The sequence below is a fragment of the Saccostrea cucullata genome, unplaced genomic scaffold, assembly GCF_032062105.1.
Source record: "Saccostrea cucullata isolate Sc308-1 unplaced genomic scaffold, CSIRO_AGI_Scuc_v1 ctg412, whole genome shotgun sequence".
NCBI lineage: Eukaryota > Metazoa > Mollusca > Bivalvia > Ostreida > Ostreidae > Saccostrea > Saccostrea cuccullata.
This window is the reverse complement of record NW_026923551.1, coordinates 9,790-28,623: the sequence shown is the minus strand read 5'-3', so window position 1 is coordinate 28,623 and position 18,834 is coordinate 9,790. Positions and strand designations below refer to the sequence as shown.

The 18,834-nt window shown below is 33.1% G+C and overlaps 1 protein-coding gene across 3 annotated transcripts; it reads left to right on the top strand.

Annotated features, from left to right (window-relative positions):
- Nucleotides 1-495: 495 nt before the first annotated feature.
- On the top strand, nucleotides 496-9,541 carry LOC134264287 (uncharacterized). Of its 3 annotated transcripts, none has more exons than XR_009991485.1 (5): nucleotides 496-600; nucleotides 900-1,148; nucleotides 6,579-6,831; nucleotides 7,032-7,147; nucleotides 8,589-9,541. XR_009991485.1 is itself a non-coding variant. In XM_062746589.1 (4 exons), exons 3-4 carry the CDS (start codon nucleotides 7,109-7,111, stop codon nucleotides 9,393-9,395), a joined length of 846 nt encoding a protein of 281 aa, XP_062602573.1. In that variant the 5' UTR covers nucleotides 739-1,148; nucleotides 6,579-6,831; nucleotides 7,032-7,108; the 3' UTR covers nucleotides 9,396-9,541. The 3 variants fall into 3 exon arrangements, 1 of the variants encoding a protein (XP_062602573.1); XR_009991486.1 differs by having other exon boundaries at nucleotides 6,571-6,831; XM_062746589.1 differs by lacking the exon at nucleotides 496-600 and having other exon boundaries at nucleotides 739-1,148.
- The last annotated feature ends 9,293 nt before the right edge of the window (nucleotides 9,542-18,834 follow it).

Genomic DNA, 18,834 nt, shown 5'->3' with positions numbered 1-18,834 from the left:
TATCATTTCTATTTATAGTGATCGTTTCCATGAATTATTTCCTACCTGCATATATCCTGATAAAGATTGACATACATTCTCAGTAAGGTTAATTATATTTTCAGGTCAGTACCACTCATATCCACCTGATGTTAGATGTCTTCTCTACTGCCTTCTTTTGGTGGACGACTACAGATTGAATGTTGATGAGAAGCCCCACAAAACCGTATTGAACAAGCTCAAAGACAGATATTTCATAGAAATAAATTTACCTGATCAAATAATGGTTGACAACCTTTCAGAAGATATTGTTCAAAAACAGACGGGCATTTTAGCATATGATATAAAACTGCCCAAATCAGACACGACGTCATGTATGCTTTTGTGACGGAGTGTCTGGTTAAGGAATGCGATTTGGAGTTTTTCCTTAAAATAGCACCCAAGGTCTATTACTGGAATACTGCAAGACCTGGGAGTATAAGAGAAAAACTGGCGAGAGATGTCTGTATGTTCCGGAAGAAAAGTACGATCTCTTAAAAGACATTCTTCAAACTGATGTTCTCAAGTTTAACAATCAGATGATATCAAACTCTACATTTAAGCGGAAAATAATTAAAATATGTAAGTTACTTTACGAACAATGAATAAAATGATATAATTATGTGCTTACGGCTTGGTTTTTTGGTTGAATAATAATTGAATAAAATGTCCTGTTTGTATTTTAATTTTAATATGCATGATCCATATAAACCTTGGGAAACCAGTATTCTATGGCAAATAGTTTAACGATATTGGGCAGGATTTATTTGGCTTTTCATCGATACTGATTCGAGTGAATTTTTTTTCTCCCTGTATCTGTATTGTAGTATTACATGTATAATAATAAGGACACTATGCTCTTTTGTTCCATGCTTCTGTAGTAAATGTTCCCCAAGAAATATTTTAATGGGATCAAAAGGCACGAGAGCGTTACACGGAATACGCCAAGAGGGGAACACAGACGGTCCATCACGCCAGGGGGATGATTGTAGGATGTGCTGGGGCGGGGAAAAACACGCTACTTCAACGTTTACTTAAACAAAGTGAAGAAGAGATTCTGAATGTGTTGTCAACAGACGGACTCGAGGTACACGAGGAAATATTTGAAGTTTGTAACGGAAAATTGAGAGGTGAGAGGAATTTAAGTTTTAGCTCACCTTTGTTGAAATCTAAATTGAGCTTTTCTTATCACATTTTGTCTGTAACTCTCTGACAGTCCGTTTGTCTGTTTGTATGTCTGTAATCTTTTCACATTTTCGACTTCTTCTCAAGAACCACTGAGCCATTTTCAACCAAACTTGCCACAAAGCATCTTTAGGTAAATCAAATTCAAGTTTGTTTAAATGAATGGCCACACCCTCTTTCAAGGGGAGATTAGAAATAATGAAAATTTAATGACGCATTTTAAAAATCTTCATCCCAAGAAAGACTTGGCCAGGAAAGTTAAAAACTTATATGGGAAAATTCTCAGGTAGTGTAGATTAATGTCTGTTCAAATCATGACCACCGGGGTAGAGTGGGGCCACAATGCCCAATCAAAGATTTACATAAAAATAAAGAGGAATATTCCTTAAAAATCTACTTCTCTAAAAAGCATCGTCATAATAAGTCATACAGTACCCGCATCGTTATTCTTTACAATTCTATCGTGTTCTATCGTGCGTGTATCCTATCGTATCGTGCGTGTATCCTATCGTATCGTGCGTGTATCCTATCGTATCCTATCGTATCGTGTTTTCCGTTTATCAGGTTTTGCGTTTTCTATCGTGTTTTCCGTTTATCGTGTTTTGCGTTTATCGTGTAGATCGTTTATCAGGTTCTATCGTGTATCGTGTTTTGCGTTTATCGTGTATATTCGGAAACCCTCGCTTTTTATCTTTACTATGTAAAGAAACTACTGAGCTATTCCGAGTTTCTTTTTCGTTTTGTTAATAAAAATAAGATTAATTCAACCGAAAAAGAGAAAATAAAGATTTATCCCTTTCTTTTTCATCAATATAAGAAATATTAAAGCGTTGAAGGAAAAAATAATTAATCGCGTATTTCATGAATGAATAAATTGATTTATTAATAATTAATTAATTAATTAATAATTAAATTAAATAAATAAAATAATTATATCTTGGTAAAGCAGAGAGTAATTGTCAAAATTTAAACAGTAACTCTATTTTTCGGAAATGAAATTATAAGTAGATCGATCAAGTGGTCTATTTCCTTAAAAAAATAATTTATCGAATTGTATGATTTATTTTGTCAAAATTAAATACTATTAATATGATTTTCTCAAATAAATCGGAGTTACCGGAGAAAGATTTTTGGTAAGCTACGATGTTCGCGTAGACAAAAAGCAAATAAATAAATAATAAGCCGGATATTGTGATGTATCTTTTTTCATGCAATATTCTGTTTTTCCTTGTTTATCGTCTGATAACGTTAGAAATATGTTTATGCGTCTGACCTGTATGTATGCACAATTATTTAAAGTCTTGATGTTACAAATAAAATATAACATAAGACAATGATCCAGATGATTTTAACAACGATTTTGGCCGTATACGTTCAAATTTTAAATTTATTTTTTAAAGCTAATTATAAATTTCTTGACATATGTCTAAATTAATAAAAGAAATCAAAATTATAAAATATAATCAATGAAATTATTCTACCCAATTTATCACACCATGGCTGTTACTATAAAATAGAAGATTTTCATATATTTTATCTGGCATTAGATAACATAAAAATAATATATACAGGGGAAACATGAAGTTTTTTAACAGCTTACCTTTTCGCCGTGGAAATAAACTCAAAATATAATCCATCGGGATGCCAAAAATTAAAATAAATCGAAGACCTTTCCTTACAAGAAAACTGACACGTATGTGTAGCTCTCTAATTAGCACACCGTCTTCCTGTGCGGTCAACCGCCCCCTCCCCCTTCTCCCCTAACTGACACCTCGGCCCGTGTGTGTGTGATCACCGTCAACATACCTGTACTGATTTCTCACCTGGGGTCAATTAGTAACCTCGAATACTATCTGGTTCTAATGAAACGCATCTACTTATTTTCGGGATTTTGTTCCTAACTTGTTTGAACAATTTTATCAAAGATTTTATTTAAAATACGTACATTAAATAATTGTACGATTTATGGATTTAAAAAATCATCTTGAATGTTAAAAAAATTCAAATAAATCAATTTAATGAAATGAAGTCCCTAAACTCACTCCGTTGATTCTTTTTCATTTCGTACAATGTTTCCATTATGTTTATGTAAATAAGGCTTTTAATAAACATAAAAAAATATACTGCATTTATGGTACGTGCACGTTCGGGTCATCGGGTTTTCTACGTAAAACGGACAAAATTAATTCTACGAAACAATTTCATTGATCGTAGAAACGGATGAAATAGTTCTAACATTCTAAACTATGAAAATTAGCTCGCAATATTTTTTTAACGGTATCTTACTATCCGCCGTGACCATGCAAGACTAATAAATACACCGAATCAAATATAGTATCAATCGATTTTATTCCATACGTATGTAACTTTATTTAAGAATTCAATATTATATTTGGCTATTTGGTTAGATCTTGTTTATCTAATTTTAAATTGGTTGCGGACTTTCAAAATACCGCCCTTCGAATATGCCTTATATGAGATTACCGGGTCAGTGTATAATGATTTTTAAGGTTTAATAATTCATTTGCCGAATTAAACCTATTTTTCGTTATTATTAGAAACAGTACACACAGAGTTTAATAGCAATGATTTATAATTATTTAGTCGGAAAAGTCGCATTTCACTCTTTTAATATTTGTTAATTAATTTTTCTGTTTTGTATTGTAAAGAAGAAAGTATTCAACCATTCAATGTTCGTTAATAAATACGAGGTTTTAAATATCTGTAATGTAAAATGTTTACATGTACACAAGTCAGAGCTTAGCGTAAACGTACATGTGCAGTTATAGCAGATCCATATTCTCATGACACAGTTTACATGTATTAATGCAGATCGCCATTATTTTAATAATTATTTAGATTTCTATTCAGAAAATTTAATTTTCTTCAACTGTTTCGTTCTTGATAGATCTATCATGTTAAATTTATTAATTTTGTTAAAGCCGTTTTCTTTAAACCTTTCTTTCGGCCAGTCTTCTACTTGTATTATTTTCTAAGATATTAATATTTAATTGCAATTTTTGGATACATTGCAGATTGCTTTAGACATTAAATACAAATATTTGATTTATTGCGTAAATTTCTCCCGTGAATTAACGTGGTACTTGTAGATAAATTTATTAGATAGAAAATTAAAATGTATATTTTTCATAAATAATAAATCTGTTTATAGAGTTTCAAAATTCACACACTTGAGAAGAAATTAAAAAAAAATAAATAATAATACAGTCTCCAATTTATACAAATCCATTTAATCACTGTCAATTTTTTATATATACGTATAAATAAACAACATTTGTGAAATTAATACAGAGATCTCAGGTTCTTTTTATAATAAGGAAATGTACTTTATAGTTTAGATTTGAAGCTCTGCGAGTATTTAAATTAAAATATAATTTGATTTAAATAATCTTTTATCTTTAAATTTAATTCAAAATAATCCTTTCGTCTTGTCATAAAACGTTCCGCATTTTGAAACAATCCTATCAGGTTTTGCGTTTATCCTATCGTGTAGATCGTTTATCAGGTCTATCGTGTTTTGCGTTTATCGTGTTTTGCGTGTATCGTGTTTTGCGTTTATCGTGTTTTGCGTTTATCCTATAGTGCGTGTATCCTGTCCTATCGTGCGTGTATCCTATCGTATCGTGCGTGTATCCTATCGTATCGTGCGTGTATCCTATCGTATCGTGTATCCTGTAAAGAATAACGATGCGGGTACTGTATTTATATGGAGGTATTCTAAGGTAGTGTAGATTCAAGTTTGTTCAAGTTATGACCACCGGGGAAAGGCAGGGCCACAATGTCCGACCAAATATTTACATAGATATAGATAGGATAATTTTTTTAAAAAGTTTTCTCAACAATAGCAAAGTCGTGATGAGTCATATTTATATGGAAGCATCCTCAGGTAGTGTAGATTCATTTTTTTAAAATCATGACCCCGGGAGTAGGCCGGGGCTACAATGGCCAATCAAAGATTTACATAGAAATATATAAGAAAGATATTTTCAAGAAAAACAAAGCTATGATTGATCATATTTATATGGAAGCATCCTCTGGTAGTGTAGATAAAAGTTCGTTCACACCATTTAATGATTGTTTGGGACCATTTTTGGTGTTTAAACGTTTCAAAATTTCTTAAATCTACACTAAGGATGATTGCAAATCATATCCTCCAAGGAATTGGCTGGGACCACTTTTGGTTTAAACTTTTCAATAACAACTTGATTTCTGCTCTTTTCCTAGCCACAGTGCTTAGGTGAGCGATGTGGCCCCTGAGCCTCTTGTTTTCACGCATATACTGTAAACAGGGTAATTTTCGCCCCATGTTATTTTCGCCCTCTTGCACTTGCGAAGAATAATGCCCCGTTTTAAATTCGCCCAGTTATAGTTTTGTTTAAGAAATTATGCTGTTTAATTTGAATTCGCACCATTTTAAATTCGCCCAATCAGGAAGAGTGCAAAAGGGGCGAAAATAAAACGGGGGCCCAACATTTCCCTGTATACAGTATCCGATCCGTTGGTATGTTAAATGTAAACAGTTAGTCTCCCAAAAAGTGAAATCTGGTAATGTGGTAAGGGGTCCCTGTGCCAGGACATAGTTCTGTTGAACAGAGTCACTTTAAAAGATTGATAATTTAAAAATGGTTTTTGGTGTTATGATGGGGCTTTGTTCAAGATATGATGAAAATGCATTGAACAGAAATTTGAATAGTACTTATTTAATTTGAGCAAGGGTCTCTTTCAAAATTACGAATTTCATGTCATGGTCACTGGCTCAGAGGTTCTAGTGTTTAGGCGCGCTATTGCAATTTAGTGAAAAGACTCAATTTTCTCCTAGTGTAGTAAGAGTCATCTGTTGTGAATCGTCCCTAAAACAATTTATAACTTTCAGATTTTTAACTGGTAAATCTTAACGAATTTTAGCCACTTTGAAAATTATCTTTTAACAGTGTCGTTGGATGTTGCTCGCCGCTACTTTGAAAATCCATACATTCTTCAAATTGTTTTGTTATACCCCTGGACATCAAACATGCAGTTGAGCTGCCTCGTCTTTGAATTAACTAAACAAGGACCTCTATTGAAATTATGACATCTATTTTCACTTTTTGTAGGGTTCACTCTCCAGCTGGTTGAGTTATGTTAGATATTTAATTGAATTTGAATGCATTTAAAATAAACTATTTTCCTATTAAAACCTAATAGTACAATATTATATAATATGATATCATTGTAATAGATATTATTCATTGAGGTTATTGTCAATTTTGAAAATATGTTCTTCTTGCAATTCCTTTCCATTCAAAAACAAAAAAAGTTTTGGCATACGTAGCAGAAAATGAATTTATTTTTTATACTTTAAAACAGTTAAACAGTTGAAGAAACTTGATTCGATAAACAGAATCAAGACTGAGGATACCACAGAAGCCATAGAAAGTGACGTTACTAAAACATTGAGTTTCTTTGACTTTGGAGGACAGTGTGGGTACTACGCCTGTCACCAGATTTACCTGACCAGGAGAGCTTTCTATGTTGTGGTGGTGGACGCCTCTAAACACATGGACCAAATAGTAGATAAGAGCAAATGTGATCAGGTGGACACTCTGTTCACTGACTAGACTTATAAAGGTGTGTTTATCTTTATAACTTTTCCCAATAAAATATCAGAATTATGTTATTTTTTCTTTATTCTTTAGATAAAATTCATGCTTTTGGTTAAAATTTCTGTTGTCATAACTTTATTTAATATCCATTTGTTTAAATTTCAAAAAGTAATTTTGAATCATTAGGTGTACATGTAGTTCTCCTCTTGTTTTTAAATTCATCAGATTATTTTCAATTCTGGCTGAAGTCAATTCACACCTATTGTTCTAAGCAAAATGAAGAGAGAGAAAATGTTGATGTCATGATAGTAGTAACGCATTGGGAAAACAGTATCAATATGGTATGAGGCAATGCACTTTGAAAAAAAATACGCACTCCGAAACAAATTGAAAGTGTGTAATACTTGGGACAAAATCAACGCACTTTGAAAAAAAAAATTCAGAATGCAATATGCTTGGCACCAGGTCAACGCACTTAAGAATTTCTTTCAGTGCGTTTAGAGTTTACACAACACATTTTAACATGGAGACACTTACCGCACTTTTTAAAAAATTGCATAAAACAAGATATAAAACAAAATTTCTCGACTTAAATTTTAGTAAATGGAAAGCACTGCTTTGTTATATGTTTGAAAAACTCATGAATAAATTACTCCACGTTGAGAATTTAAAAAAAAGGCGGATAGAAGGTCTCTCAGTTAAACTTTTTATCTTTCCAATACATAAGCATCGTTGGCTAATTAAACGGGGGAGGGGAGTAATTAATCCAAAATGGGTAACCCGCATTTCAATGCCTATATGATGTATATCTTTGTAAAAACGTGGAGGACTAAGTCCCCACCCCTTTCCCCTTACTCTTCGTTAGATGTTGATGCCTTTGATATACCCAAAGCATGTACAGTGAAAACTGTCTAATCTGACACCTGTGAAATCCGACACACTGTGAATTCAAACATTTAATTTCAATCCCATTTTACTGTTTTCCATGTTTCTTTACACTGTGTAAACCAACACTCTGTTTATTCCGACACAAAGTTTGTATCCCTATGCATGTCAGATTAGACAGGTTTTACTGTATATGTATTTAAATAACTGGTATGACATAGCAAACTTTCAATAACCGAGTTACCTGACAACAGATAAAAACTAGAAATTCTTAAGTACAGTAAAACGTATGAGAGATAAAAAAAAATTCATAGTATTGAAAAATCAAATTGCCCCTTTTTCGCAAGAGAAACTTGTGGTACAAGTCCCACCCCCACCCCCTTTTTACATCTACCGAATTTTTTACTGACTGACATTTTAAAAAAGAAACGAAATTATTATTTTAAACAATAATCTCTTCAATGTTTTCTTTAATAGATCCATTTCCCTTTTATTACATTCAATCAAAATCTTAAATATTTAAAACGTCGATATTTCAGGTTCTGAAGTGACTTTATTACCAAAAAAATTATCCAACCAGGATAAATTATTTATCATACCAAAAATTATTTAGAATATTGATCAAGCTATACACGTTATTTTTTTTCAAATACATTAATATGGTTGATATTAAGACATTTTGAGAAGAATTTTTATTTTTTCAAAGTGCGTTCGTTTTGTCCCAAATTTAAGGCACTGGAAAAAGTAAAACGAAAATTTAGAGTATTTATTCTCACACATTTAGCTGTGTAATTTTCTTACATTTTAATGCAAAAAAAAAAAAACTGATCAGAATTGTATTAAATGCCACAGACACTTTTCTGTACGTCAACATAATTATTTTTCAATTTACTTCAGGACGAAAGAGCCTTTCTTGAAATCCTTCATAACGCATTGCCATCTCATTCAAATCTGGGGCAATATATAAGAGATGAGTCTTTGTTTTATACACAATTTCCAGTAGAACCATTAAGAGATATCGAACAATTTATTGTGGACCTTGCAATGTTGAGTAAATGGAGCGAAAAAATACCTTATGAATGGAAGTGTTTAAATCAGGAGATATCGAGCAAACGGTCCATTAAGCGTATTTTGCCTTTTCCCGATGTTTGCAGAATAATGCCTGTCAAAGAATATGACAAAATTGAAAGCACAAAGGATATGTTACGATACTACCATGACGCTGGAAAAGTCCTTTATTTCAATGAGAATGGGCTTAATGAATATGTTATTATCTATGTTCAGTGGTTTGTGGATGCCTTTAAAATCATCATCACAGATGCAAATCACGTGAAAGGGATTGATGCTTTTAAACTCGAATGGGATGAATTTTACTCTACTGGCAATATGAAATCTAATATACAAAGCCGAATTTGGAAAAAAGAAGATGAAAAATTGTTAAATCGATTAAGGATTGAAAACAAGGTACAAATTGAAAAGGACGGTCCTCGATTTCTATCATATCATAAAAACGTTCTGTTGTCATATATGCAGAGGCTGGGTTTAATATCAGTTGGTGGAGGTTCTCATTATGTGCCTTGCATGAACAAAAGGGGATTGGTGACCAACAGAAGAGTATTATTAAAAACTCGGCTTTCCGGTCTTCTGTATTGGTGTTTTTGTTTGACTTTCTACCCTACTTTCTTTTCTACAGGCTTGTTGTGAAATTAATGTCTTCCGAAAAAATTGCTGTTCTTAAAAACAATAACATAAGTTGCTTGTACAAAAGTGCAGCTCTGTTTTGTTATAAAAATGTTAATATCACTGTAGCTGTAACATCAACTACGATTCAACTTCAAATTTTTAATCCGGATTCACGTTGTCAGTTAGGAAAAAAATTGAACAAATAATGGACGAAATAACGACAACTTTTCATAAGCATCTGAAATACAGAATAGGGTATATCTGTGACGAAGAGAAAGATCAAATACTTGGTAAAGAAATTTCACACAACTTCATTGATGAGGCTGAACTTAAAGCTGGTAAAAAAATGACGTGCCCAAATCATCAAATGGAAAATTGTCATAAGATCAATCAAGTTTATCTGCGGGCATGCTGGAAATAATAAACAAACTTGAGAAATGTAAAAAATTCGGCTTATCAAGTTCTCATTTATACCTTTAAGACGCAGTTTGCTTATATATATTAATGTTAAAAGAGGTTTTGTAGCATACCCCCCCCCCCAAAAAAAAAATGAGTAGAAGTTTTGGTCGTCTATTCCTGACCATTGTTTATTTGTGTTTAAACATTGAGTAATCTTGTCATCCATAACGACAATATGTTTATGTGCTTGAAACATATTTATCTATTTAGAGTTTTTTTTTAAATAAATTATTTTTCATGATTGATTTACATTATTCTTGTTTATAATATACACATTTTGATGTATTTATTGTTAACTGTGTATAACTATATTTTACTGTTTAATGGCGTGGTGATCCAATGTGCAGGATCACATTACTGTGGTTTTCTGAATTCATACATGCATCACCATTCTCAGAAACGTACATTTTGACGCAGTAAAAGTTATTTTTTCTGCCGCATCAAAAAGTTATCTGACGATGTTTATTGTCTTAATGGCTAAAAACATGATTTTGCATTGCACCATATTGGGTAAAACAATGCCTAAAATAAGGGAGTGAAAGGCAGTTGATTGGACAATTTTAGAAAGACAAGGAATTCACCACAACCGTCAGCGCTGTAAACTGCATTTTACTTGCATAACGGGATCTGTGAGGTTATGGTCAAGATTTAAATTAAAAATATAACGCTACAGTTCTGCAGCATAAGGAATACAGTGGAGCCTCATTTATCCGGACGCTTTGGTTTCCAGTCAATTTGTCCGGATATGTGAAGCGTCCGGATACATGAACACGCTTTGGTTTCCAGTCAATTTGTCCAGATACGTGAAGCGTCCGGATACGTGAATCACCAGTTAAACAAGACAAAATAACATTAAAAACTTCCGTTCCGATGAAAAATCCTCCAGATACTCAAGCATCCGAATATCTAGCGCCCGGATATCTGAAGGTCCACTATAGATGATTTGGTATGATGCAGATAACAAGAACCAATTCAACATGTATGAATTGATGTGTGTTTGAAGAGGCCTCGAGGGCACATGTACGTCCTCCGCCCAACTTATGGTTTCTGCTGCAGACTACGTTACTTAAAGGGAGATCAAATGAAGAACATATGCTAAAAATATAGCATATGATAGTTTCTGCTTGTTACAGAATTGCAGATGTAGAGGGGCGGGGGAATCATCCCCTGCGACCCCCTCCAGAATTTGCAAAGACTAAGCTTTAGTTATGTCAATCCCGACATGAGTATGAACAGGGACGAAGTACAAGGATTAATTCAAAAGTAATGTCACAACTCCAAAAAATTGCTTCTAATCTCCTTGAAACAACAATATTATAAATTATGGAAGCTATTTTTTTCAAATCAAATCTGAAAAAAATTTAAATCAACATAACAATATACATTTTAAAATTTTGAATTTGTTTGTTTATTGTGAAAATATCTCTCTCTGGAAATTTTCCCTCATATGGAAACACCGCCACTTAAAAACAATGAAGACAAGATGTGTTTGTTAAACAATGATGCCCATGTATGGCAGCTTATGGCGAAGGTTGAAGTTTCTCAAATGTATGGCAAACTCAGAGGTCAAGGTCAAAGGGTTAAAATTGTTGGTTTCAAAGTCTTGTCACAAGGAATACACATGTGAAATAAGAAATCCCTAGTACATCCTGTTCAAAAGTTAATTGCCAAGTTTTTTTTAAGTGTGTCAAACTCTAGGGTCAAGGTCAAACATATCTATACCTGTTAAAAGTTCACAATGAATACACATGTTAAGCATGAAAGCCCTAGCATCTACTGATCAAAATTTAAGCCAAATTACTGATCAAATTTCTTCAGACAAACAGACAGACATTATAAATTAATACAAGAAGCAAAATTTGTATATAGTCAAATGGGGGAAAAAAATCTATTTTGGTGTCACAGATCAATTGTAATTTCACGGACAGTTAGTAGCTAGGGAGAGTGGACCCCCGCCCCCTGGAATTTGCTTTGTTATTCAAATAAGACTATATACTGAAGCAAAAAAAAAAAAGACTTTGGACATTATCCCCCTTATAAAACATTGACCCTACGACACCACTATCATTGATTTTATTTTGTTTTCATTTTTTTTTCTTTGCTTGTGAAGAAATTCTGGGCTAGTATTTTTATGACTGAGGTGTGAACCCCCCTCCCCCTCCTGAAAAAAATATGGATCTGCACCAGTAACTGAATGTCACATGGACAACGGGAGATAACTTCACAATGTGAAATTTGACTACTGTGCCATGCAATGATCTTTGAACTTTACCCTAACCTTTCGGTTTATTTTACCCCAATCTATACTTAAACTTGTACTTACCTACTGTCACAAGTCTTGTCAAATTCATGAAATATAATCCAAAATGAATATTTTCCATACACATCTGCACCATGTGCATGCTATGTAAACCTTGGATGATTCCGTTCAGTACGAATCAGCCGAGGTGTGCCAAGTGAAGCTTAATCTAAAAATATGTTATGGGTGACGCAACCCAATGTGATGTAGAAAGTTTACATGTAAACATATCTGAAAGTTTAAGAACAAATTTTAATAAATTAATTCATAACAAACTTTGCAAAGATAGACATTTTCTATGTATTGAAAATTGGGGTTTACGTTTTTTTTTTGTTGGTTTAGCCCCCCCCCCTTTCAATTTCCTTCCGATGCCTATGAAGTATATAAAATACTGAGTCATAAGTCACAGGGTCTGAGAATGTTATACTCTATGTGACAAATACATGTACTGTGTAAATTATAGAATTATTTTGACTTTTCCTTGGAAAGCCCAATATGTACGGATGTGTATTTAGAGGCAAACACATTAGTGCGGGTATTACTGTCTCATGACAACATTTAGTTATAATTGCAGAAAATGCATAGTCTCTAATATATATATCAATGCTGCAAAATCTTCAATTAACAATTATTATGTTATAATTGACTTAACAAAAATTCACGAAGATATGATCAAAAGTCAGCTGGTAAAATGTGTACATAATTATGGGAATCAAAATCACACTTTAGTTAAGGCATATTGGAAAATTCTCTTTATTTACCTTCCAACTCTGAATAAAATAATCAAATAGGACTAAGAAAGAGCGTGATAAATGTTAAAGTAGTCGCGCTTTGAGTATGCGATAAGGATGACAATATGGAGCCATATGGAATACATGCATTTGTTTTATATCCACCGTGTCAGTGGATAAAATTATATTATAAATATTATATAATTATCAATTTCATTCATATTATTGTAATTTTCTGTTTCAATAGCTGGAATCAATTATTTCAATTTTTTTTAAATTAAAAATTTATAAATACAATGTATATATGTTCATATAGAGAGTTGGATATATAACAAAAAAAGACAGCATCTTTACACGGCCTATAGACGGAACCCATTTGTTTTTTGTTCGAATCGCACAATCTTCAAACCTTCCCTAGCAAAAAAAAAATATATATATATATTTAACTATAGTGTATAACTTTGACACGTTGAAAACACTGATTTACTATAGTAGTAACTTTGACACTTTGAAAAACTTTATCGAAAACTTTGACACTTTGAAAAACTTTGGCGAAATTAAACTTTGGCACTTTGAAAAACTTTGGCGAAAACTTTGACACCTTGAAAAAATGGCGAAAACTATGACACTTTGAAAAACTTTATCGAAAACTTGGACACTTTGAAAAAGTTTATCGAAAATTTTGATACTTTGAAAAACTTTGACTCTTTGAAAAAGTTTATCGAAAACGTTGATACTTTGATAGAATTTGGTGACTACTTTGCCACTCTAAAAAACTTTATCGATAACTTTGATACTTTGAAAAACTTTTTCAAAATCTTTGACACCTTAAAAACTCTTTAACACTTTGAAAAACTATATCAAAAACTTTGACACTTTTGAAACTGGCGAAAACTTGGACACTTTGAAAAATTTTTGGTGAAAACTTGGACACTTTGATTTACTATAGTTAACTATAGAAAAATGGAGTTAACTATTGAAGACTATAGTTAACTTTAGGGTTAGTGTAAGATTGCATTCTTTTAAATGGTGTTGAAGAGGCTTAACATCTGGTATATGGAAGAAGTAGCAACCCTTTTAGAGTTTCGACAAACACTTTAGCATTTAGCATTGCAACTGAACCATAGCGATAGAGTATGGTAAAAATCAATACAGGAGGGAGTATGTGGCACACATAGGGGCGACCAAACATTTACAGGATATAAAGTTTAATCTCTGAATTGCAGAATAAAAAAATCTTTGATATGAAGTGTCATTTATCATGATTTTATTATACATTTCACACTGTGAGGTCTTCCGATTTGTCAGTTAAATCATTTTAAAGGTAGGTGTTTTGTGATTCTGAAATAGGTCGGTGACCTCAATTCTTATCTCTTCTGACAATGTACACGATTTTTTTTATGCCTCAATATGGGAAGAGAACAAAAATTTGTTTTGAATGTAACAAACATTGTGCCTTGTAGAAGTTTTCAATTGGGGATCTGTTTCTACTGCCACTGCTTCTGCCTACATTTTGATCAAAGCTGGATGCTGATTTATCCTTACATGTACATAATCAAACGAATAAGGAACGCAAGTTTAATAAATGTATTCGGAAGAAAAAGTAATGGCAGATCTGAAATATATACAAATACAAATAAATAATACAATATACGAGTGTTGTCCCGAAAAGTCGTAGACAATGTTTATAACTTTTTAATACGCAACCAATACTAACCAAATTTTGCATAGATATAATACATTCAATGTTCTTTAAAAATTATCAATTCTTAAATATATATCTTTCTTATTAATAATATTGGGACGATTTATATGAAGGCCGATATGGTCTGTCAGCGCAGGTGATGTCCGTGTCGATACTGGCTTTTAGAAGGGCCTGGTAAAGTCTCTGAGATTATTTCGGTTTTTTTTTTGCGTTTTCTTCTTTTACTTTCCCCCCAGTCTGAGTCTGTGCTTTGGTGATTCTCTTTTTGTAATTGGAATCTGATGCAATGGGGTTTTTAACGTACTCGTCATCTGCCCTCCAAACTGCCTCTGAGGAAACTGAAAGATTTATCAAATTTTGTCTGTATTTTATTTTGTCCAAACCTTCTGCTAATTTATGTTGAGCGTCTTCAATATTGCATTCTTCCAAATGTTCACTGGTCTCCTGCATTTTTGATAGGACATTAACTTTGAGTTTGTGCTGCTTTTCGTTGCTATGTATTTTTCAGTATATATCCGTCTGCCACGACTTTCTGATTCTCATTTATTGTTTTCTGCATCTCTGTAAGCCTATTGTCGAGATGCTCCGAGAAACTGCTCAGTATTTTATTATTCGACGTGCGTACAGTGTCACTAATTTGTCTTGAATTGCTTGAGCGTCCATTTTCGTCCAACTCGCGCCTCATGGCGGCTAGAAGTGAATATTTGGAAACCTGTTCTTTACTCAAAAACGATTGGCTAAAAATGGAACTTCAAGTTCCATTATAATACACTGCCTGTACCGTCAATACAATATTTCCCTGTTATTACTGGCGAATCGCTGGAAAATATGACTAGTGTTAGTGTTCTCAGCGAGTACCCGGGTAACTGGTTAACTCTCGAACGATGCGAGTATCGGTTAATGAAACTAGTATTCGGTTTCTCAGATAAAGTACGCTTCATCTAGTTTATACGTAGAAAATAAATGAAATTTTGTTCATAAATGTATACAAACACATCCATATTTCCCTACTCTTATGTACCATTAAACTTTATCAGGTAGTTCACAAATAGAATAGCATATTTTTTTCAGTTTTCAGTTTATATATTGATGGCTTTGATTGCCAGGTGGAATGGAAGACCTGAGTTATGATTACGAGATTTAGAAATTGAAAGCGAAGTCACCACAGCCATTTTCAGCTTGCTAAGAAGTACATGTACCTTGTATTTAAAGAAACCTAGGTGATTCGAAATCTGTAAAATATAATCCAATCGTGTACGGGTTTGTCTACAAGATTAATCTATTTAATCACCGAATCTTAAAACAATTCGAAAACCCTTGATTTAGTTAACACTCCACAAATTTACCAGTATGTCATAATTATTCAAGTTTTGATCGCGACATGTTTCGAGGGCAGAAAGAAAACTTCAAAAACTTTTTTGAAAAAGCCATTTACAGGTGTATATTTATTTGTCTTCTTCGTGTTTTTATTTATTTATTTTTTTTAATTTAAAATCCAAATTATTTGAAGGTATTTTGTGATTATGTGGATCTGTGTATTGCAAGTAATGATTATACATGTAAACAGTATATTTGCGTTTCACTATTACCTAAGAGTAAAAACTAGATAAAAATAGATATCGTATGAAAAATCTTTCAAGTAACCGAATACACTCGATTGATTGATTGATTGTATATTGTTTAACGTCCCTCTCGAGAATTTTTCACTCATATGGAGACGTCACCGTATGCCGGTGAAGGGCTTCAGATTTTGACCTTTACTCGGCACTCAGGGCCATTGAGCAGTGAGGGATCTTTATCGTGCCAACGCCTTCCGCTGACACGAGGCCTCGGTTTTTAAGGTCTCATTCGAAGGACCCGCAACTTTCACTTCAAAGTGCCGAGCGCATGGTTAAGGAACAGTTGCTACCAATTTTAACGACTAGGTCAGTCGCGGCCGAGATACGAAGTCACGACCTCCCGATCACGGAGCGAGCGCTCTACCGACTGAGCTACCGTGAACGGTCCGAATACACTCGATCGGAGGAGTACCCATATGCAAGTAACCAGTTAATACAATTCGTTCGATTTGATATTAACTCTAACTATTATTCAAGCTTATCTGAACTTAACTTGCTGTCTTGCATAAAAGATGCATCAAGGGATGCACACTACGAGATCTAGAACTTCTTTAGATGTTGATTTAACCCTTATATTCTACGTGAGTTACCAGGTTAAAAGTACTGAAGCAGACTCAATACGTTGTAACTAGAAGCCCGACTTATATTAAACAGTGATGATTCTTTAAAGGCTAAACATCCATTCATGCTTAGATGCTTGAATAGACTTCTAGATTATTGACTATTTCAAAGTTTGACATGTAAGACAATTCTCAACTTACTTCAACCCTATTAGACCAAAGTAAAAGTTGAATCAGGGGATGCAAAATGTAAACAAGTCTAACCTGACTGACAGTAGAGCAAGTTAACATTTCTTTTTAATCTCTTTAGTGATTTTATACGGAAATCTGACATTTTCAATTTTAATGGGAATCAGTTTACACTTGTCGGTAGGCAACTGGTAGTAGTGATAGTGCAATATTATCAAAGCGCAGTTGATTTATTCTAAATTTGACTTGGGGAATTTAAATTTATTTCTTTGGAGGAGACAATCTTGCTCACCAAAACTGTGCACCTAAGAAATTAGCGAGTATTATCAAGGAACAGAGAAGGTTTAAAAAAAAAATATTGCTTTAATGGAGCCCCACCTTAACACTAAAGCTCCTGACCTGCGCAAATAAATATATAATGGAATATTGTTTACAAATTTAAAATTAAAAAAGAAAACAATTATTTTTTAACAATCGAGAAACTTTATACAGCATAGGTTATCCTATAAAGAAAAATTAAATTAGGTATATATATACGTAGACATCTTTCATGAAAATAGAAACACATTTTGTTTACTCTTTAGTTACTGAAAATCTTTAAAGACATGGTTATGTATAAGTTTGAAATCTTGATTCATTCTGCCATGATCAGTGTAAAATACATGTATTTATAGAGTGCACTCCTCCATGGCACCTGATCCTACCTCTGAATTATTGGAGGTTCATGTTTGCTCTGGTTATATTTTCTATTGTTTTATGGACTTTTTAGATTAAATACTTTCGTTATCTCCATACGTTTTATATGTTTTACGAAATAAAATAAAATAAAAAAACACTATTCTTCTAATATATCCTTCTAACTAATAGATAACACCGTTAAATTGGTCCCTTTTTGCTCTTATGGGAGCACATTAGGATATGTGATCACCTATTATCAATATCTTTTCATAAAACAAAATACAAACTAGGGCTTAGAAGTAAAATGTTGACATAATGATAGACTAATCAGACCGTGCAAAACACACTAGATAAACAGGTACAACGTGTACAATGTTTTTTTTTTTCAGCTTCGTTGTTATTAGCAAAGAATTGTCTCGACTTCTCTAGAATGACCATGCTTTTAAGGTTCTTGGTGTCAGTTAGCGAGGTTTTTATCATTTGTCTGATAATTACTGGATCGACACCTACCAACCATTATGCATCCTATCCAGCAGTAAACGATTTTAATATTCAGTCAGCTTCGGTGCATCAGATCCCTACTCAAGAAAGCGCCCGCAGGACAGAGCCAGAAAGAAAAGTTCGGGAACTGACGAGACAGTTAGAACAGATGAAAAAGGACCACGACACAGATGTGTTAGAAATCTTTATTCTGAGGCATGGTCATATTGAAAAAAGACAATTTAATTGACGAACTTTTAAGAAACATTACCGAGCTAAGAAAAGAAAATGACAATTTAAAGAATGAAATTTCAAATCTTCAGAGACTTGCTATGAATACTTCCTCCAATGGTACTTCCATCCCAGACAATCCAACTAGTCAGTGTGATTTGGTCAACGTTGGAAAAGAGATACAGAATTTGAAAAGGGGGGGGGGGTTCATATGTTTTTCGCTCTCATTAATTGGCACTTAGAAAGAAACTGAAGCTTTGAATTTTAGTATACTCAGAAACGCTTATATGAAAATGTATATTATAAAACAAATTCACAATTTTGAGTATCTAATATTTAGCCTATGTATTGTGTTTTAAGCATTTTGATATATACCCATATCGTCGATAAAGGAAATAACTCATCCGTAACTCAGCCTGCCTCACCCGTGCTTACTTTACTTAAAGCCAGTCACGTTGTTAACGGAGGGATTTTTTCAGCTCTCGACACGTATACGACCAACTTACACC

Excerpts from the sequence above, each read along its gene's own strand:
- LOC134264287 (XM_062746589.1), top strand. The coding sequence starts at position 7,109 with ATGATAGTAGTAACGCATTGGGAAAACAGTATCAATATG. Across the intron at positions 7,148-8,588 it reads GGGAAAACAGTATCAATATG|GACGAAAGAGCCTTTCTTGA; the intron begins GTATGAGGCAAT and ends AATTTACTTCAG.